Genomic DNA, 21,919 nt, shown 5'->3' on the forward strand with positions numbered 1-21,919 from the left:
CACACCCCAGTGCTTCAGCCCACACTGCAAAACAAATGACCCAAACACCCACGAACATCACCTCAAAACCCCCTGGAAGCCATAAAGCAAAGGGGGTCAGCAAGGTTACACCTAATTTTGCAGCTCCTCCCTGTCCCTCATTCAGGGAACATTTGGGAATGACAGACCTTCCCTGGCCACTTGATCACATCAGTACCTGGGAGGGTTCCAGCTGTTTTCAAGCCAGATAAAGCAGATCCTCAGCCTTTTGGTTTTAAAACCAAAGCAGCACTAAGAAGAAAAACAGAAAGTTCCATCTGTGAGGTCAGAGATGAAGCCCAGGAATTCTCAAGGTCTTAGTGCCTCTCAGCACACAACCAGGTACAGGCAGGAAAACTAGAAGGGCAGAAAGGCAGATGGAGGGAATGGTGACAAATCCATCTCAGGAACTGGGGCTCTGCAAGGACAGGCAGGCAGCCAGGCTTGTGCTCTGGGGATTTGCAGACTACCCGTCCAGATTGCTTTGCAAAAACAAGGCACTTTTACGCTGAGGGCAGTTTTGGAAAGTACACAGGATTCTTGCAACCAAGAGACGAAGCCCAGGAGAGAAAAAAAGGAAAAAAAAGGAGGGGGAAAAAAAAGCGACAAACATTGGCTGTTCCAAGCAGCACTTCCAAGAACCTGTCACAGCCAGGAGAACATGGAGATTGCAGGAGTACGTCACCATGTGCTGACAAACAGCAGCTCCCACGGAGCACAGGAGGGCCCTGGGAGCACATGGCTCTGCTTTTCTTAGCACTGCATGAGACTCTCAGAGGATCCTTGAGAGCACACCTGGCACAGAGCAGGCACCGAGGAGCAGAAGAGCATGTGCTGCTCCCTCACCCTGAGGGAGCCTGTGTACTAGTCCAAATTTGTTTCCTCTGTCCTCTGCGCTAATCCAAACCACCTGGAGCAGGAATTCCCACCAGGGAGAAGGGAATTAGATTTTCTCCACGATGATAAATACATTTTCTCCATTTAAATACAGCACTTCTGAGGAGCCTCAGCACTGTCCCCAGCAAACAGCCCCTGCTCTCCCACCTGCCTGGGGAGAGAGGTGGGTCCTGTCCATTGAGAGCACCAAGCTGACAGAGTAGAGGGGCTTGGACAAACAGCAGCTTCCTCCAGAGCTTGCCTAGAAATGCAGCTGTTTTAGTCCCAAACAGCATGAAGTCACCTGTGGACTTGCTCCCAGAGCAGCTGATCAGCTCTGCACCCATTGAAGGTCTACATTGGTTAAACAGGGCTGGCTTGAAACTTGGTTAAGCAAAATATCCAGTACACTGCTTTCATCTGGGGACACAGGCTGCTGCCATCAGGGGAGAGGCACAGGCCTCTTTTTCTACCTCCCTCTGCCCCTCCTGGTTACAAGGGGACAGCACTCTCAAAACGCCATCACAAAACTAATGATGAGGCAGGACACAGCCCATGGCACTGTGCTGTCTCTGCTTTACTTGTCTGGAGGAGCTGAGCAGCTCCAGAGGCCCAGGGCTGCTGGTCCTATGGGAATCATGGATGGGTCAGGCACTGGAGGCAGCTCAGGAGCTGCTGACAAAGCTCCTTTGAGCTGCAGGCCACCACACCATGTCCCAGTGTGCCTCTCCCTTCAGTAAACCAAGTAGTTACACAAACATTAGCTCCCAGTTATCCAGCTCCCAAAAGTAATTTCAGATCAGAGACAGTCCAAAAAGCCAGTTTTAGAAAGTACCATTTATTTGAGAAAAAAAAAATAAAAATAAAAACCAGTAACAGTGGAAAATTCCCCAAGAGCAATTACACAAGAGAATCTAAATATCCCGAGAAGCAGCCACAGCTCCTGCCTGCCTGGCAGTGCTGTCCCCAGGCAGTGCAGTCCTCCCTTCTCCTTTCCAGCCTCCAGTGAACTCTGTGCAGCTTTGAGAGCCTCCCAGAGCCCACAGTGTCCCTGAACACACTTGTACTGGGACCAAGTGAGTCACCCAGAGGACGACCACTCCTGATGCCTCAATACATGTTTCCACTTCACGCCGAGAAAGGGACACATTATTTTCTATCATCTCTCTGGATTTGACCTCAAGCCTACAGCAAAGAGGCTTCAAAGATTTCCAACCAGCCTTCACAACTGCCTGGTTTAGTGCTGCCTGCTCAGGTGCTCAGTTTGGGGGCTCACACTGAGATTTTTGACTCACACCACATCAGACTCAGAGATGCAGGAGGACCCAACTCGCTCATGGTTCTGTAACACCTTCCTGACACACATCACCGTTTTCTCTGGGAGACTGGGGGCTGGCCCCACTCTCAGAGGAGGTAGGAGCCATGTACAGGGGATGTGAAGGAAGATCCTCAGCAGAGGAATTCAGAGCTTGCCCCTGTGGAAGCTCAGTGCCTCCTGGTGGGAGATGCCACCCAGGCAGAGCTCAGATCCAGCCTTCCCTAAGGGGCAGGGGACACAAAGTTATCACCTCCACACTGCAAGCTCCCAAGGCTTGCTCCCAAGGGTAGCTGGAGGTGGGGGGACTCTGATCTGACTGTGGATCAAACCCAGCACATCCTGGCCACAGCTGCTTCCAAGAGCCAGGACACAGCCATGGAGAACCCCTGGGCTCCTCCCCAAGCACAAGCCCCTGGTGCTCTACACAAGACACTGGACAAACAGCAGCACAAACAAGATCAAAAGCCTCTTACACGCCACACCATAAGGCTGCTGAAGAATTAACTCCAGCCTTTTCATTCTCATCTGTATATATCTCAGTAAAATATATAATATATAGCTCTATAGGACTGATTGTAATATATTACAGCCTAGAATTACTCTTGTCTTTTCCCTACTTCAATCATATTTATGCATCCAACTTTGCATACAGAAGTTATTGCCTTGAATTTGTAATTGAAATTCACAGAATAAAGCTTAAATAGTTTTCACAGAGACTCATTATATTAGTGTTTTACATAAAAAGGATAAAAGTTACCAAATGAGAAAGCAGCCATTTCAGAAACTATAAATAATTCTATTAAAAAAATCCTAGAAAAGTTATGAGAAAACCATAAATATCTTTACCCTTTATAGGAGCTGCTATAGAACTAGAAGAAACCTGTAACACTCTGTAGCTAACTCTGCTTCAGTTCAGAATATGAATCATAAAACAGCATCTCTAGAGAAATGCCCGGCCAAAGGAAACACAAAGGGATTGAAAAAATAAATCTGAGGAAATTAAAAAAGTAGATTATTTTTTTTATTATTTCAAAACAATTTCTACAAACTTTATATAAACATTAGCCTATTCTCTTTAAAATTTTGTTATATAAAAAAAAAATCCTACAAGCAATCCTTAAAAAAAGGTAAGAGACTGAAGGCAAGGAAAGGGTGTCGCCATAGCCAAACACAACTGGCTGTCCTGATTTCAAGGACTAATGACCCTTGCCCTGGGGCCAACAGGAAGAGACAGAAATCTCCTGGGGAAGACATTCCCATAGGCCCTTTATGGCATTCAGGGATATTGAGCCCTTGTGGGCCTTTCACTCCCTGATAAGGCAACATTATCTGTAGTGTAAGAGATTCATAAATACTTCTCCACAAAAATGCTTCACATCAACAGCCTGCTGCAAGACATCTAGTAGCAAGATTTATAAAAAAAAAAAAAAACAAAAAAAAACCAAAAAAAACAAGCCATCTTCTATAGAAGCAGCCAATCCCAGCACGGCACGCTGGATGCAAACACATGGTGTTTGCTTCCATACAGTCTGGTTTGTGTTTATATACCCTCTATAAAACCAAGCAGAAAATTTGGCATCTTTATTCTTTTTACACTAACTTAGGAAAAAAAAATACACTGAGGTTTTTTTTCAGACTCTTTGTATTTCATTGGGCCCTTGTTAGCTGAGCGGGATGGGAAGGGTCACGAAGGAAGTTTGTTTTTTTCTCAAAGTCACTTTGAAATTCAATCCAAAACATATAAAAGCATTTGTTCAGCACATCTCATCTGAGGGCACAGTGTTTCCATATAGTCTGTTTGTCCCTTGATGGGCACAAGGTGCTGCTGAGCCTTAGGCATAGAACTCATTTGTGGGGGCTTTCTTGTAGATGGGTTTCTTCCCCAGGTCGTAACTGCCCTCGTCCTTTTTCTTCATGCGATAGACCAGGAGCAGGATCAGGAAGATGGCAAACAGGAGACCCACTGCTCCTCCTGCGATGAGAGCTGGGGAGGAAAGAGACTGGAATAAGTCTTGGACAACTCCAAATCACCAGTGACATTGCAAAATCTGCTTCAAGAGCAGCAGCCCCCAGAGCCCGTGTCCTGTCACTGGGTGTGCTGGCACTTTCCGCAACAGCAGATGTTACTGGGAAAGGCCAGGATTGCTTCCAGTCCAAACACAGAATAATCACATGTTCCACATTAACCAGTTTGAGCTAATTTTCCAGTTTAGTCCAAAAAAGAAACGTTGGCAAGAAGATGTCCTCCCTGTATGGAGACAAAACTAAAAAAAAACACCCACCTAAAAAAGCCCCACCACAACCCACAGGAAAACCATACAGCTCCAATCTGAATGTTTTGTTAACTACTTTGTTAACTACCTGTGTGAGCACACCCTGGGGAGTCTCTATCTCAATTTATCAACATCCAATTACCAACACCACTTCCCTCAAAAAAAAAAAAAAAAAAAAAAAAAAAAAAAAAAAAAAAAAAAAAAAAAAAAAAATCAGAAAACCCCAACAACCCAAACCCACAACCAACCTCTAAGATTTCCTCTCTCCTCACACCAAGGGTGACCACAAGACTTCACTGACATTTATCCCTTGTTGTAAACACCTATTCCTTGCACTAAATCAGCTTCTTTGCTAGATGGTTTTGCAATCCACTCTTCCAATCTCTTCTCTGATTGATAGGATGGCTTACAGATCAGCACAAAGGGCTTGGGTTTGTACTTGGACCATCAGGCCAAATGCCTGAAGCAGCAACATGCTGGAGACAGACCTGTCCCACATACTGAGGGGAAGGCAGTCACTTGGTTTTGCTCTGACATTGGTACTCAGATTCCTACAGCAGACCACATGCTGGAATCTCTTAGAGGGGTTGTTGGCTCCTGGCAAAGCTCAGAAAAGGCATAACTTGGGCAGAGGTTAGAAGGAAGATACCTGTATTTGATATGTCTGTGATGTCACTGTTTTATGGCCTCTTGTGGAGGCAGTATCTGGGTGCAGAGCAACTGCCACATGAGTTAAGCCAACAGTCAGCTGGCAGGCTCAAAAACAAGCTGTTTATCCCAGCAAAGACAGCAGCAGGCTCTGCTGTTTAAGGACTGGGAAGCAGAAGTCACCCTGCTACAGGCAGCCACAGAGGTAAAGCAACTCATTCCCCTGTCAGCAGGGAGCTGCTCCCCAGAGAAACAGGGAACAACAGAAGCCATTTTGATTTTTCAGTATTAATGATTTACCAGGACAAGGTGGAGTATTACCTGTAAGGACTTCTGTTCTTTCAAAGATGCTGCTGTTGGCTGTGCTTGCCATGGAGATCTTGTTGGACAGGTTCTCTTCGACAGGTACAGCTTTGTCTGGAACGATCTCATTGTCCACCATGGTGTTTTTCTTCTCACCTTCTATCTTTCTCCCAGTATCTCCAGGGATATAGTTGTCAGATATCTACAGAACACAGACAAACCACACCCGTCAGCAGGCAGCACCCAGCCTTCCCACAGCTGAAAGCAGGAGGGTGTGCAGGGAATTGAAAGTTTGCTCAGTGCATTACGAGTACTCTGTGCCGGCCCATGCAGGTGGATTCGTCTTGATGCCACGTCTTGCAGGGGGGGAGGGTGTTCAGAAAGTTTCACAAACAGACCAGGGGAGCTAAATGCTGCTTACAAACACACTGGGGCAATACTTACCACAGGGGTGTCCATGGTGGTCAGATACAAGCCATCTTCAGAGTCTGGGTAGTCTGCAGAAGGGGCAAAAAAAAGAGAAAGGACTCTCAAGTTTTTGTCTCATTACATGCTGTTTTTACAGAATTCACACACTTCCTGCAATACCAGCAACTGCACACAAACTAGGACTCTTGTCCTCTACAATTCCCTTTTGTCTACTAAAACTATTTATCATTTAATGACTTGGATTGCACAAGACCACCAGATGTAATCTTGAAACCAACACCTCTCTGCTGGGAGGGATCTGCAGCTGGATCCATGGCCCCTGCAGAGCAGGTCTGCCACAGCTTCTAATGCCAATGAAGGGCACTACTCCCACCGCCCATCCCTAAAGGATCCTTCACCAACCCTCCAGATCTGCCCAAACATGCCAGGCACCGATTTCAGCATTTGTTCTTTTACTTTTAGAGAACAAATGTTCACATAAAGGGACACAGAGCTACAGAAACTGGTTTGGGCAGGGAGTTTTGCATGTCACAGAGAGTTCACTTGAACACCAGTTAGTCCTTTACCTTGTTTGGCCTCAGCTGAGACATTAACTTTAAGCCTTTTAACACTGCCTCAACAATAGATTATTTTTTTTTAAAGTTTCTCAGCAGTTCTTTGGAGTTCAACAGGAAAAAGATCTAGCCAGCACAAGGCCTTTTCATTTGCAGCAAGACAAGCTTGGCTGGACTCCATCTGTCCTCCCTGGGTGATTCAACATCACAGCACCACCACTTTCACTGCTCTCATCTGAGTGACTACGAGTCACAGTTTTCATCTCCACCTGACACTGTGGTTCCTCTGGAGCTCTGGCTGTGATTTAGCCCATCACTCAAGGGCTGGTGCTGAAAGAAATTTCACAGCAATAGCTGGGGGAGATCCACTTACCTCCTGACCCAGATCCCTCATCTAGATCTAACTCATCAGAGGTTAAGTGAGGCGTGAATTCACCAATGTCTTCATCATCTGGCAAGTCTCCAGAGGCAGGGTAGTCAAGCCATCCAGCATCCATCGTTTCAGTTTCTCTCACCTGTAAACGGAGGTGGAGACACATTAAATAAGAGACGACTCAGCAGAAACATTTCACAGAAGCTTCAGAGCCTGAGCACATCACTTCCACCAGAAAAACATTTAATGCTAAACTTCCTCTCCACCAAAAACACTATCTTTACCAGCTGAATTTCCCTAGAACTTTTCAGAACAGAAGTGAGAGTCAGTCTGGGAGGGGAATTTCCTGATGGTTACAGATTGAAGAGATTCGTCTGAACACACAGGGCGAAAATAGCACAACAGGATCTTGGGCAGGAGTTTGTGGCAAAGCAATACCTTCAGTTTGTGATAAGGGAGAGTTTGGAAGGACTTACTATGCCCAGGAAAAAAAAGTCTGCTACGTTTAGGTCAGTTTTTTGCACAGCACCAAAGCAATTCCTTCCTCACTCTTTATACTGAGAAGAAGCCTATTTTATCACCTAAGGGTTAAAAGCTGGTCTGTCAGTTCAGCTGAATTGCAGTGCAATACAGGCTGAGTTCAAGAGCACTCACTATCAATAATGACTTGCCTGAAGGAACAGCTTCCCCTGTATCACCTTTTTAAAAAGCATGTAAACAAACAAACCTATAAAATATCTCCAGGATCCAAAGGCCCACGGAGTCCAGTTACAGCACAAAAGCTGGAGAGCCTCCCAGATATCAGCTGTTTGGCCACAATGGCAATTTGCACACCAGAGCTCATTTGCACTTGGACCTTCAAGGAGCCACAAGCCTAAGTCTCCTGCCCTCACTGAAGTTATGCAACTTCCCAGAACTACTTCTCCTCACCCCACAGCCCTGGGGCCAGGCTGGTGAGGGTACCACAGGTATGAGCTTTGGAGTTGCTCAACACCACCCCACAGATTCCAGATGCTTCCACAGACCTGAAATCATCACCATGGAGGGGAACTCAACCCCTTCCCCCAAGGCAAGGGGCACAATGCAGATGGACAGGTCCCTTAGCTGGGGGCTAAGCTGACAACATTCTTTAGTGCTGTCCTCACAGGACAACTGGGAAGTCTTGACAAAGGTTTTATCTGCCCCAAGAACATTCCACAGTCCTGCACATCCGAGGGGTTTGCTCATGTACAAGCTCACCAGGCTACAGCCCCACTGGGGTGAGGAGGGTCAGAGACTCGTGGGGACACCTCGAGCTGGCTGGCAGCACCACCTGGCCCTGAGCAGCTGGGATCAGCCCTCCAGCCCACCTGGCCGGGTGTGGCCCATCCCACAGCCCAGAGGTGACGAATTACATCCTCTATTGATCTCTGACCAGGGGCAAACAATCAGCCACAAGCCATGTGTCACCTTCCTCTGCCCACAGCCCCAGCCCTGCTTCCAGCCCCGTTCCCCTGCCCACTGGCACACGGGGTTTGCCACAAACAAACAAACACAAGATGGTTCTGATTCTGCACCAGGGGCAACGGCACTGGATGTGCTTTTCCTTGCTCACTGAGGCATTTTTTGTTTCCCCAGCAACCCCGCTAGAGGATAACCAGATGAACAGCCCAGAGGGCATGAAGTGCTGAGGCCAGTCCTCCTCCCAGACCCCTCTCTCTCTGCTATGCCAAGCCTGGCACTAGACGCTGGAAAGGGGGCTGGGAGGAAAGTCAGCTTGGAAGAAATCCTCTCTCAGCCTGGAATCAGGCATTCCTAACGTTACGGATCACTTGCTCCAAGGCAAATTAATTTCAAGATACTCGAAACCCAGCCAAAGCCAGCCCTGCAATGGAAACTGCTTGCCAGCATGCAGTAGCTGTTCCCAGGGCAGCTTCTGGCCATTTCATCGAGGGGCAGGAAGAGCCCCGTTCCTGGGGCTGGGGAGCACGTTTTCTGCAGATCCAGAAAGCCCTGCACCGGGCAGACTGATGTTGGCAAATGCTGTGCCGAGCCACACCCCGGTGCCAGCTCATCCTGTACTTCACCATGACTCACAGCCAGTAATGTCCAAGCAGGGGCGGCTCAAGAAAACCCAGATTTAAACTCAGGGTGGCTGGACAGTCCACTGGCCTTATCAGATCAGCCCAGCCACGAGCTGAGTGTGGCACAGCCGCAGTGATTAGTGCACGCTGTGGAACACACCAGGTCTGGCTATCAAAAACCCCTAGTTAAATCAGGACAGACACTGTTTACCAGCAGGGCACATAACAAGGAAATTACTGACTCACAAGCATAAATAAGATTATATGGGAGCGTTCCCTGAACTCATTCTTCATCATCCTCTTGAGCAAGGGATGAGGAAGTTCCTGGACGCCGCAAGAACTTCTCCTGTACAGGAAACTTTTCTTGTGGGCAGTGGCCTCACCTTACAGGTTCATCTGACAGTGAAGTCAGAGGGCTGCTGGGCACCTCCACAATTACTCTCCAGGTTTCAAGGCATGTACTTCTAGGAAGCAGGCCCTGCCTGGGAGCTGGGCATGGGCAGGCTGGGAAGAGTTAACACTGGAGTGCAGTGCTCACAGGGCAGGTCTGGAGCAGGCACATTCCTTACATACACACCTGTGAGAGGGCACACAGGCACCTTCAGAGGACCTAAAACCAAGAGCTTTGGGCTCCCCAAGTGCTGCATGAAGAACTCCCTGGAGTATTGTTTTAAAAAAGTAGACCCCTTTCCAAGAGCACACAGCCTCCCTGAGACTCTGCTGCTTGGTGAAGAGGCACCAGGGAAGGTGCCCAGACTTCCTCCAGGCTTGCAGGATGCAGCCAAGAGGGAAAAGCCCCAAGACGGCCACAAGAGGATGGTCAGCCCTTGCCAAGTCATCCCTGGCCACATCCAGATTAACACCTTGTGCAGCTGCCAGCTGGAGAAGGGCACCAGCGCTGCTCTGAGCCTGCTTTGCACCACCTGCTCTCCCCACACTGGAGCCAGGCCAGAGACCTGCTGGGAGAGTTGGACTGGGCGGCTGCACAGCCCCACCTCACCCTGGCAGCTGAAGGAGAGTCCTACTGTTAATGTGCTCCTCTCTAGGAGGGGTCTGTACAGGAACCAACCTTTCCTGCAGGAGTCTAGTTCAAGGATTTCTTCCTCATGTTAAGCAGCTTTATCCCCAGTAAGCACGAAGGGAGATTAAACAGCGTGCTGGGGAGCAGAGGCTTTTCCTGCCTGCCAGTGGCAAAAAAAATAAATAAGAGTTTATTCCCTGCCAGACAACCAGCACATCAGGCACGTGAACTGTGAGTGTCATTCCTGGAAAAGCTGGACACACAGGCCTCATGTTTTGAGTCAGGCTGCACTACTGGATGAAGCCAGATGCTCTTTGCTCAGTGGTGGCACAGGAATAGCACCCCTGGGACCTCAGCAGCCCTGCTGTGCTCCATCCCTAATCCATCCCACTCCATTCAGTGCTCCTGGTGTCTCCCCTTACAGCCCCAGAATACCAGTCACCTCTTCTCAAAGCAAGATCAGCTACTGAGGCAGTGAGCGAAGCTTCTACGCAATGTGTGAATTTCCCCAGCCACTGGCAAGTTCTGGGAAATTACAAACCCAGGCAATTCACCTGCCCCAGCCCACATGTCCTCACCACAGCCTTTGTAAACACTTTCAGAAAAACCCAAATGGTGTTTTGGGGCAGAGACAAGGTTTTCCAGACAGGGAACTGGCTTTTACAGCTGTCCCTTGTCTCTGATCAAACACAGTTCAGTAAAAGCTGCTTTGAAGGGTCACAGCCAGCAAACTGCAAAGGGAGTCAGACCTACAGGGACTGGGACATTCACAGTGTACAGAGCCCTTTATCAAGTTTATAATTTTGGCATGGAGACCCAGCACTTGCTCCTGGCCTCCCTCCCCAGCACTGTGTACATAAACCTGGGAGTAAACAGGAGCAAGGTGAAAGTCAACCCTTCCTAGACAAAAGCAGACAGAGCTGGGGCAGCCTGGGAGGTGGCAGGAGAGGGCAGAGGCACAGGCCTGTTAACTGTGTAGCCTGCAGGGACAGGTAGGTGTAAGGTGCTCTGCACTCAGGGTCAGTCATACAGATCACCTCATTTCACTGCAGCAAGCAGCAATACACAAAACACCCTCCCCAGACCCTGTGCTGTCACAGACAGATGTCACCTCACACCACCACAATGCACAACTATCAGTATCACCAGGAAGGGCTCCTGAACATGAGCAGCTGCAGGGATGTAGAGCTCTGTAAACCACCGAGCCCAAGAGAGGGGATTTCCATCCAGGTCACTTCCACCCAGCTCTTGCAGGAGCCCACAAATCAGGAAGGTTTTAAAGCTCACACCAAGCACGGGAAAGAGCAGTGGTTAGGAATGAGCTCACCCTCTTGAAGCCACAACAGCCCCCCAAAAGCAGAGGAGCCACAGAGCACTGGAAACAGGGCAGCTCAAACCAGTGTGAAACAGCCAAACAGCTGATCCCCACAGGAGGGGGGTGTGCAGTGACAACAGGCAAAGGCTGCTCTATCTTCCCATCTGAATAAGCATTAAAAAACCTTATTTGAAGTGACATGAGCTTCCAGCAGAGGCAGCTCCTTCCAGCCAAGTGAGGGAAGGGTCTATATTCCTCCCCAAAATACCCTGCATTCCCTTCCCTCACTCCATGCTTCAGTTCTGGGTAAGGAAGAAGAAAATAAATGCACAAAAGTGATTTTAGTCCTGAGAGCAAAGCAAATACCAACATTTCAACTGAAGTCACACCTAACTCCCTTAATACATCAGCCACAATGAAATAGTAAAGAAATCCACTTGTGCCAGCTCCTTGTGACCATGCCTGGAGGTACCATTTTCCACCCATTCCTGGTCAGTCTGTCCCACATAACTTGCAGCACACACGGCCTGCACTGGCCTTTGTGCCACGGGACAAAAGTTAAACAGCTCCTATCCAGGCATATGTTTGCATTTAGTTGCATGACAGGATCACCTGAGGCTTCCAGACATAGTTAAATACTACCTTTGCTCAACAGTTTCCAAGCAGTCCTAGAGCAGGGCCACAGCCAGCCCTGCCCATCTCCTCTGACAGCCACAGTCCAGCCCTCCCACCAGTGACCCATAAAGGTAAATCCACAACACTGAGCACTGAGAGGGAAAGCAGAGAGGACTACAGACCAGGGCTTGCAGGCAGCTCCACCATCCACAGCACTTACTGCACAGTCTGGGCCTCTTACCAAAGAAGGGGGAAAATATTTTTTTTTTAATTGTTCTCAGTAACAAAAAAAGAGTTTTACTTAATAAGACAGCAGAAACAGCAGATGCAGGCTGGGGAACTGTTCACCTGGTTAGAGCATCACTGGTCCAAGGTGAGTTAAGGGAGAGCTGCCCAGCCCCTGCCCAAGCAGGTTTGTATCTCCTGGCAGCCCGGTGTGCCCACAGCCCACGTGCAGGAGGCACATCAGCCCTACCGCAGGGCCAGCCTGGCCCACTCCCCCCTCGGCCCCATTCCCCGGGTGATTCTTTAAGCAGCTCTCGCGGGGCTCATGCGGCACAGAGCCGTAATCCCCGTGACAATTACACTGTAATCCCGGGCTCTGCCGAGCCACTCTCTGGCACGGCTGCCTCCCCTGCAGCAGGGATGAATCCTCCCGGGCCCTGCCTGCTCAAAATAGGCTTCCTTGCACTCAAAAAGTCAAACTTCAGTTACCTGTGCTCTGGCTCACACACAGCCTGCTCCCTCCAGCCCACATCGCGCACCGGCCCCGCTGCAGGAGGAGGACGGAGAGATTAAAAATTCCTTTCCCTGAACTCTTGTTTAACTGCTTTTGCCTGATTATCAGCCAAGAGCGAAGCCACAAAGATTGAGACCTTTGCCAGACGGGCACATGCTGGGATGTTTACTGCAATGGTGGCAAAATAGCTGCTCTAAACACTCGGTTCCCATCTCCAGGAGATGACCACCTCCCACTCCAGCTCAGGGAGATAAAGCTCAGCAGGCAGCTGCAGATGGCTGTGTGTCCATCACTTGCCCTGGAGCAAATAAAGAAAGTTGAAAGGAAAACTACAGGAGGAAAAAGCAGGAGCTCTCATGTGACTCAGGAGGAAAACAACTGTGACAGAGATTTCACGCCCCTGAAGGGTTCTCCTGGTCACAGGCCATGATACACACCTAGTTCATAAAGAGATTATTATTTTTTATGGTATTTACAAACCTAATCTTAAGTAGCTCATATGCTTCACTGTCCAGAGCTCAGCTCAAAAGCTGGAAAAATTCTGTTCAAGCTTAAAAAAAAGGAATTGACAGTTTTTCCAGCTCACAACTCACTCTGAGTTGCCCTAGTCTATAAAAAATGCTTCTATTGCATCCTTGTCTGTGGAAGAAAAAAAGGATATAAATGCCCCAGCAAAGCAGCTTTTCCATCAAGGATGATTTTTCATGCTGACACTTCAGGCTTGGGATAGTTCACATGTCATACTTCCCCCTCATGCCAGGAAGAGGCCTGCCCTCACTGCCCTTTCCTAGAATACACAGCTACACCCCAATGCTTCCCCGAACACACACACACAAGCAGAATTTCCACTTGGCAAGAAATGTGGGACGTGCATTTTTGGGATCTTTGTGCTCCCTCATGCCAGAGCGTTAGCAAAATTAAGCCAAGCAGACACCCAACTTCAAAGAGTGCCCTCCCTATCTGGCTCACCATGCAGCTAATCTCAGCTTGTTTGTACAGTCAAGATTCCCAATGCTGCACCCTACAAACGCTCCCCCTCCCACCATCCATTTTAATCTAATCAGAAGTAGTAGCCCAAAGATTTAGGCTTAGCCCAGTCAGTTGAGCTCTGCCAGCACAGTCATGCTATTTCAAGCCTTGCTCTGCTGGCAAAGGTGCCAGCAAAGAGCAGCATCAGAGGAAGTTATCGGCACAAAAGCACTCGAGACAGTAGAGTGGTGCTGCTAAGCTATCAGCCATACCCGTGTGAGCATTTATACAAACAAACATTTCAACAGCAGGGATTTTCCTGGCTAGCTGCAGCACCAGAGGCTGGGCTTTCAGGGCATTGAGGTTTGGTGGGGGTTTTTTGGTTTGTTTCTTCACAAAGAGATTGCCTACTTATGGCTTGGCTTGGGCCCAGAAAGCAGCAGACACAGCACGTGCTGTTCAGGATAATGCAGCTGGACTCCAGGAAACCTGTCACTTCCAGAAGCATTTTCCTCCCTCTGAGGGCTCTGAACTCCCAGTCAGGCTCCTTCCCCTCTCTGAGCAGAGGGTGAGAGCAACCAGCAGCAGTTTTCCAGCCCTCCCTGACCACATCTGTGCACCTGCAGTGGCACAGCCAGAGCAGAGGGACCCAGCTATTGTTTTGGTCACTCCTTCCCCAGCACTGCAGAGCCCACGCTGGGCTGGACGAGCGAGTCTGTGAGTAAGCAACACGCAGGACCAGCTCCTCGTACTCAGCCTCAGGAAATTTGGAATTAGCGCCAAGAACAGCCCGCGCACAAATAGTCTCCTGCAAGATCCTGGCTCCAGACTCTGCTCCACTGCACACTGTGGATTTGCAATAAATATTTACCTCGCTGGGGAACAGAATCTTCCAAGTAAAAGCTCCTGACATCAGTAAGGGCTGTATTTCCATTTGGAGGAGAGTAGGAGCTTCTCTGCTTTTAAAACAGGAATCAGCCCACTAAAGCAGCTCCTGCCCCTCCTAGGGCCACACCAGTTAGGCTCTGTCCCTCCACCTATGGGTCTCACTCCTCTCCAGGCCAGCACAGCATCCCACCTGGTGCCTTCCTTCCATCCATACTCCTCCCAGTCACTGAGAGGACTGAGTGAGGACTGAGTCACTGAGATCTCTTCTGCACAGAGATTTCTGGCTACTGTGCTGCACAGGCCACTTCAGTGCAAGTCCAAGCACTTAGACAGTCCTTAATGCATGTTAGCATTACTTTTTATTGCTCTAGCTTGACTGTAACAGCAGCTAAAGGGCAGGAGGCAGGGTTAGCCCCACAGCAAGGCCACATCTTGTATTCAAGTTTGACAGCAGCACAGTTTTAGAGGAACCATGGCAAAAATACCTTTTCCCTTCAGCAGCTAAGACAGAGCAACATCAAGAGAGAAATCCTTCCCATGGAAGGCTTTGCTTTCCCTGACACAACACGATTTGTTTAAGCAAGAAGCAGCCGTGGTTTTGGTTGACATAAGACCAGCTGCTTGGGTAACAGTGCTATGGGTCTCCCAGTCTCCTTCCTGCCCCAAGGAGTGTCTCCCTGAGATTTTAATTAGCTGCTTTGATTTTTAAGTTGTCCCAATAATTTGTCTAACAACAGCCTCTTGGCATTTCATAAGCAGAGTCTCAGCCTCAAAGGCTTTAAGGATAAAACTGACAAGAGTGCATACTTCCAGCAAAAATAAAGACTTTTACAGGAAGCACACTTTTCAAGTCAGCCAGCACTCAGAAACTGAGAGGGACACAGCTCCGTCTTGTGCGCTTTCCCCTCCTACGCTGACATTTTCTCCAGATTCAGGATTAAGTATTTAACCCCCTCTTTTGAGACTTTATGCTCCTTTAGCTCGCTCTGAATGCTCTCAGTCATTTCGGATAATGCTGCTGCTGCTTTCCTCTCGCCCATGCAACTCTTGTTTCCAACAGTAACTGCCCGAAAATGCAGGAACCACGGGGCTGCCAGAGAGAGAGTCACGGCTGCTCAAGACAGGGCCATTTTCTGCTCTGTCTTTGCCAACACCAACTCGGCTGCTGGCAGCAGTCATATGAGAGCCCGACAGCTTCTCTGCCCACCAAAGCCACAACCAGATTAAACAGGAGGCAGCAGCAGAGGTGCTCGGTGCCAAGGGCAGCACAGACTGGGTGCCAAGCAGCAGCAGCACCAGTTTTGCCTGTCACCCCTTTTCTAGCCCCAGAAAAAGAAGAAGAGATCCACCTCTGTGCTGCAGTGCCTCGGAAGTCTGAGTCACTGCTTTGGGTAAGGGGTCAGGGCCGTTACTCAGAGGGTGACAGCAGTGTCCCCGGAGCTGGGATGCCAAGCCAAGTGCCAGAAACCTGAGTCAGAGCATGACTGCTGCAAGTCAGGGCGACACACAGCAGAGCTGATCTCCTGACCAGCAGCATTTACTGGACAAACATTCAGGCACACGCTTAAAGACAAAAAATGTCTGAACTAACCTGGCAGCACAGCCCTAACTGCTCATTAGGGTAGGATCTTTTACAGCCCCTCGGAGCAGAGGCTTATTACAAGTGAAACTCTTTTAACTAGGCTGCCCTGTCTATTCAGACCCACCAAGCCCAGTCTCATCACAAGAGTCTCATTCTAGTGCAAATCATTTGAATCCTTAATCTCGAGTATTTGCATTCCAGCGAGTCTCAAACAAACAGCCACACATGCTCCTCAACAGCAGCCCGGAGGTCAGGCGTGTGCAGGGCTGTCCCCTCGGTTTTGTAGTGCTTCAACTGCATCAGCTTCTCGTTTGAGGCTGCAAAGGCAGCACAGCCCGGCTGTTGTTACAGGGCATAAAGGAACAGGATGTTCTGAGTAGAGGGGGAGAATGCAGCTGCAAGACCTAAGAGTAGACTCAAGAGGATAAATGGGAACTCAAGAGCTAGGAAGTGTTTTGAAGGATGGATGCTGCGTTTAGTCTGGCCCAAGTGACAGCTGGGGAGCTCTTCGGGACCACAGAGCCACGATAACTTAATCAAGTAATCTCACAAGTCAACCCGAGTAATTGACATTGGAGACTGTGGAACCACAGCTACCATGCCCCTTACAGGTACAGATACTATCACTGATCAAGTAGTCTTTAAGCCTAAGTCCATCAATCCATTCATTCGAGGGAAAACAACTTACACACAAAATACAACACAACCTAGCGGTAACTTATAGTCAAAGGGAATCAAGCAACCAGGATATTTCCAACACAGCATTTACCAGCACCAGCAGTCAAAAGGGAAGGAAAAGTAGCTGTAGGGGCTGTGCTGAAGGCTGCATGCTGAGCAGCCAGCCAGTGTGCCCCCCTCCATCATCAATTGGAAAGTCAGGTTGGCAACTTCCAGCTTGTGGTGGAAGTGGGACACAAGCATTTCAAAAAGACAGTATGACACTACAGGAAAATCATGGCAAGGTCACCTTAGGCTCTAGTTCGGGCATTTGAGAGCAAATGGCCTACCCATGCCATTCAAACAGCTCTAGGCAATAGTACAGCCATTAAGAGAGGCTTGGAAGGGAAGGAAGAGGGGAAGACACATAGGAAAAACATTTTCCCTGTTGCTGGGCTGGATGCAGGCCTTTGCAGGATCTCTAAGTGCTGAGACCTCGGGAGAGAGCAACAGGAGGGGCAGGAAAGAGAGCAATCAGGTTGGCTAATATCCTTTACTTCCCAGGAATGAGCCTCTGGTATCACAACTCTGAAAAGTACCAAGTTCAGCCCCAGTTTGCCTCTTGCGTAAGATGTTCGGGAAAGCTCTGAACCACAGGAAAGCACTCTCCAGCATGGGAGCTGGCAGCACTTGGGACACATGAGAGCTGGGCAGTAGTGCTGTTTCCCTGACTGTGCCCCAAGGGCTGCAGGGTGACTGTTCCTACCCTTGGGAGCCTCCACATCCAAGGTGCTCAGCTGTGGAAGGACCACACAGCCCTGAACTCCCGCTCCAAGAGTTGTGCGTGCAGTTCAAGAAAGTACAAAGTGCTAAAGAAGTTGTTTTTTTTTTCCTACACGTCACAGTCACTTCATTCCAACAGCTATAGGTTTGACTTCCAGAAGTCATGAGCTCCTTCCCCTTCAGGGCTAAGGGCTGTCACTTCAGACACTGTCATTTTGCTGCTCTGTGTTTTAGGGAGACTTAAGCAAAGCAGAGATTTGCTCTAAATGTGAGCATGGCAAGTAAAGGTAAAATAAAGTAAAACGTGCAGATAGCAATGTCTTGATTTGATTGGGAGGGACAGATGAGAAACTGGGCAAAGAGCAGAAAGAACAGGCCTCGGGGATCAATGGCAGCAGGACAAGCCAAACCGGTTTTAACATTAATAATGCTGCACTACTTTCCAAACACAGCTATCATCAACAAGACACCAGCTTTGCCAATCAGGAGGCCTCTGAGCATGATTGCTTTAAACCAGCAAACAGAGCCCACAAACAGCACGAAGCCTCCCCCGCCTCTCCCTAAGCAATCCTCTGCCAGCAGCTTCTGGGTTGGATTTGTGCTCCTCTGTACTGCTGAGGACACAAACACGATGTGGTGCTGCATGAAGACTTTTCCTGCATAGTTCAAGGCACAAAAGTAGGACAACTGCAACAAGCCTGAGCCCACTAGCACTGCTACAGCCCTGCTGAGCTCCGGGCACTCGGCCCTTTGGACAAACTGAGCAGAGCCCAAGCCTGCAGCAGAGGGAAAACCCTCAGCCATGGGGGGATACCCCCTGCCATGGGGGAATTACCCCTTGCTTCCCTCCTGTGCTGCCAGGGGCACTCCTGGATGCTAAAAAAGCACAGGGAAAACTCAGCGATGCCACTCTGCCCAAGCAAGGCAGACCTCACGTCCTTTATTAACTCCACTGATCCCACATCTTGGATGCATTGGTGACTTTCTGTCCATCCCCACCCCCAAAGCATCTTCTGCAGGAAGCCCATCCCTGCACAGCACAGAGGGGAGCATCCTGCCCACACAGCCTTTGCTTTCCAAGGCACTCGAGCGGAGAGGGCTGGGGACCACCTGGTGACACCCGGCAGCGGCTGCAGCCCCCCGGGCCCCGCGGGAAGAAGGCAATGTTCCCACACAAAGCTGCGGGGCTGTTGTAACACAACCCACCCACCCACGGCCTGAGCTCCTACGTCACACTTGGGCACTTCAGTAATATTCCCCACCCTCTTACACATCCAGGATTGCTTCACACAGGAGAAATCCCGTGTACACCAGAAAGCTGCTCAAGGGGAAAAGAGCCAAGGCTTTTTTGTTTGTACAGGCTTGGGGAAATATTCAAGCACCGAATCACTCTCAACATCCACGCTCTTACATAAGCACGAGAAATACAATCCCCATCTTGTTAAGAAACAGCTACCTGTCTTCACCCTGCCCGCACAGAAAAACCAAGAGCCACATGCTGTGCAGCCCTGCACGTTTTGGCAGGGCTATTAAAAAAAAAAAAAAAATATGGGAGGAGTGCCAGGCAGAACTCTCCCAAACCGTGTGTCATCCTTGTCTCCTCCCCGACAGCCTGTAACCCAAACAATTTGTTTGGATTAGGCTTTATAGTAGGCCAGTGTTACTTCTCAAACATACACTCACTCTTAGGTAGCTTAAAAGTCACGGATAAATATTCCACGTAAGTTCTATATAAGGATTTACGGACCACATCCGTGCAAAATTTGTTGTCTTTGCAGAAACCTGATGCTTGCAGACCAGTCCAGTCCCCAGGGACACCAAGTTGCATTTCATACCAAACATGGTCAGTGCAACTTCCAGATGCTGTCTGCCCCAAAGGTTTGCCCTACTGGTTTGGGCCAGTTCCCAAACGACCCATTCACGTGCTTAATGGCAGGGATAAACACACCAGATTAGAGTAAAGGGGATTTGGGCTGCCTGGTTTTAGAGCGGAGCTGACAATTACTACAGATGCTCTCAGTGGGAGATTCCTGTCCACAATCAGCAACCCCCCTACTGGAAAGCAGCAGAGCCTTATCAGTTGTGATCTGCCCACCCAGCCTTCAGTCCAAAACAAATCAATGGGGATGATTAAATCTACTTTGAGAACCCCTGATGTCCTGCAGTTACCTTAATCTCATCAGGTCTTTCACACGGACAGAGGAATCCGCCCTGGTGCACTATCAGCAGGATGGTCACACACAAAAACAAACAAACAAACAGCAGGAAAGCCAGAATCCCCAGATCCCTGCTCCACCACGGAGACCCCACATGTGCCGGCTTGAAACACCCAAAATGTTTCACCTCATTATGTGTTAAAGAGATGTTTAAACCCTCCACGGTAACGCATCGTTTCTCACTCCCATGTGGACGGGAGGAATGTTTGATAGACACAGAAAAGACACCAGGAACCAACACAACCAAACGCAGGTAAGGCTGGAGAGCCCATCCAGGCGCTGTAACGCACCGCGGGCACCCAGCCCACCACAGGCGCGCAAGAAAAGAAGAATTAAAGGATTTTCCCGACCAGAAACTGGAGAGTTTAAAACTGCAATGGAGAGCAGTAATTTCCAGCAGGTCCCCGTGTCCCCGCGGCGCTGTGAGCGCGGCACCCGAGCACAGAACGGGGAACGCGGCGGGGACAGCGCGGAGCGGCTCGGGCAGCGGCCGGGGGAACCGGGGAGAACGGGAACGGCCTTATCGCCGTCCCTGTTTCACCACCCTTCCCTTTCCCCGGAGGAGGGCACACAGCGGGGACACACCGCCCGGGGGAGGGCACACAGCGGTGGCAGCGGCTCTCAGGCTGCCGGAGAGCGCGGCCCGAGCACACGGGTCACCCACCCCCCGGGCCCCCGAGCCCCCCGGGCCGGGCAGACCCTCCTGTCCCCTGTCCCGGGGCACTCACCGACTCGGCGGCGGCGGGCAGGAGGAGGCCGAGCAGCAGCGCGGCGAGCAGCGGGACGCGGGGCATGGCCGGGCCGGGCTGTGCCGGGACAAACGGAGAAACGCGGCTGCGGATCCGACCCCAGCGGGCTCTGCCGGGCCCCGCCAGAGCCACCGCCCTTATAGCGCGGCACAGGGGCGGAGCGGAGCCGCCCCGCCCCGCCGGGAATGCCCCGCACCGGCACCGGGGCTGGCCGTGGGGACACCGAGGGGCTGGGGCCGGGACACGGAGGGGCTGGGGCCGGGACACCGAGGGGCTGGCCGTGGGGACACCGAGGGGCTGGCCGTGGGGACACCGAGGGGCTGGGGCCGGGACACCGAGGGGCTGGCCATGGGGACACCGAGGGGCTGGGGTCGGGACACGGAGGGGCTGGCCATGGGGACACCGAGGGGCTGGCCATGGGGACACCGAGGGGCTGGGGTCGGGACACGGAGGGGCTGGCCATGGGGACACCGCGGGGCTGGCCATGGGGACACCGCGGGGCTGGCCATGGGGACACCGCGGGGACCCGCCTCCCCAACCCGCTGGGACCCCCGCGGTCACTGCGTTATGGGGAGTGGGGGGAAAGGGGATAAAGGAAAAGAGAGGGGCAGGGAGAAAGGGGGAAAGGGAGGAAAAGGGGGGAAAAGGGGAGGAAAAGGAGGGGAAGGGGAGGAAAACGGGGGGAAAAGGGAGGGAGAAAGGGGTTAGGAGAAAAGAAAATGAAGGAAAGGATGAGAAAGGGAAGGGAGAAGTGAAAAGGGGGGAAGGGAACGCGAAAGAGGGGGGGAAAGAAAAAAGGGAAGGGAAAGTGGGGGTAATAAGGAAGAAAAGGGAAAGTGGGGGAGTGGACACGCAGCATCCGCCCGTGCAGCATTCCACGAATGGCATCTCCCATTCACAGAAAGCCCAGCGCTGCCCGTCCCCGGCAGTGTGTCATGTCGTGTCGTGTCGTGTCGTGTCGCCGCTCACCCGGCGGGGGTTGCATCACTCGGGGCTCAGCGGGGATGGAACACGAAACCGCTCCCTCCGTCTGCCGTGGAAGCGGCAAGAGCAAAAACCGCACTGATAAAGAGGGTGGGAAAACCCAACAGCACAGTTCAACTATTTCCGTTTATCTTCTCACATCAATAACTTTGCCCGACCATAAGAATTTGCTTGGCAATAGCAGTGTCAGCCCTTTAACCCGAGGGGCACTTGAAATACCATAACGCTACAGCCCCATAACGCTACAGCCCCATAACGCTACAGCCCCATCAATCTGCACTTGGGTTCTGGTTTGTAGAGAATAAAATATTTTCTTAACAGGGAAGCAATGCATAGCAAAGCACTTGTGCCATGATCCCACCTGCCAGGTAGGGATGGCAGCTCCACTCCATCTGCTTTCAGCCTCCTCCAGCACTACAGTTATCCCAAGAGAACTTGTATCCTTCCCCCCATCCCACCTCCAACCAAAAAGATCCCTAAGGTGAAGCAGCTTTCCCAACTGCCTGTTCCCTTGGGAACAAACAGCAGCAGAGGGTGTGAGCTGAG

The 21,919-nt window shown here is 50.5% G+C and overlaps 1 protein-coding gene across 1 annotated transcript; it reads right to left on the bottom strand.

Moving 5' to 3' along the window:
• Window positions 1-1,712: 1,712 nt before the first annotated feature.
• Window positions 1,713-20,481, bottom strand: SDC4 (syndecan 4). The gene is made up of 5 exons (XM_083872957.1): window positions 20,369-20,481; window positions 6,793-6,934; window positions 5,884-5,933; window positions 5,455-5,638; window positions 1,713-4,196 (listed from the first exon to the last, which is right to left on the bottom strand). The coding sequence occupies exons 1-5, from the start codon at window positions 20,432-20,434 to the stop codon at window positions 4,045-4,047; spliced, it is 594 nt and encodes a 197-aa protein (XP_083729083.1). The 5' UTR covers window positions 20,435-20,481; the 3' UTR covers window positions 1,713-4,044.
• Between the last annotated feature and the right edge of the window lie 1,438 nt (window positions 20,482-21,919).

Source organism: Zosterops lateralis (genome assembly GCF_965231275.1).
Source record: "Zosterops lateralis genome assembly, chromosome: 16".
NCBI lineage: Eukaryota > Metazoa > Chordata > Aves > Passeriformes > Zosteropidae > Zosterops > Zosterops lateralis.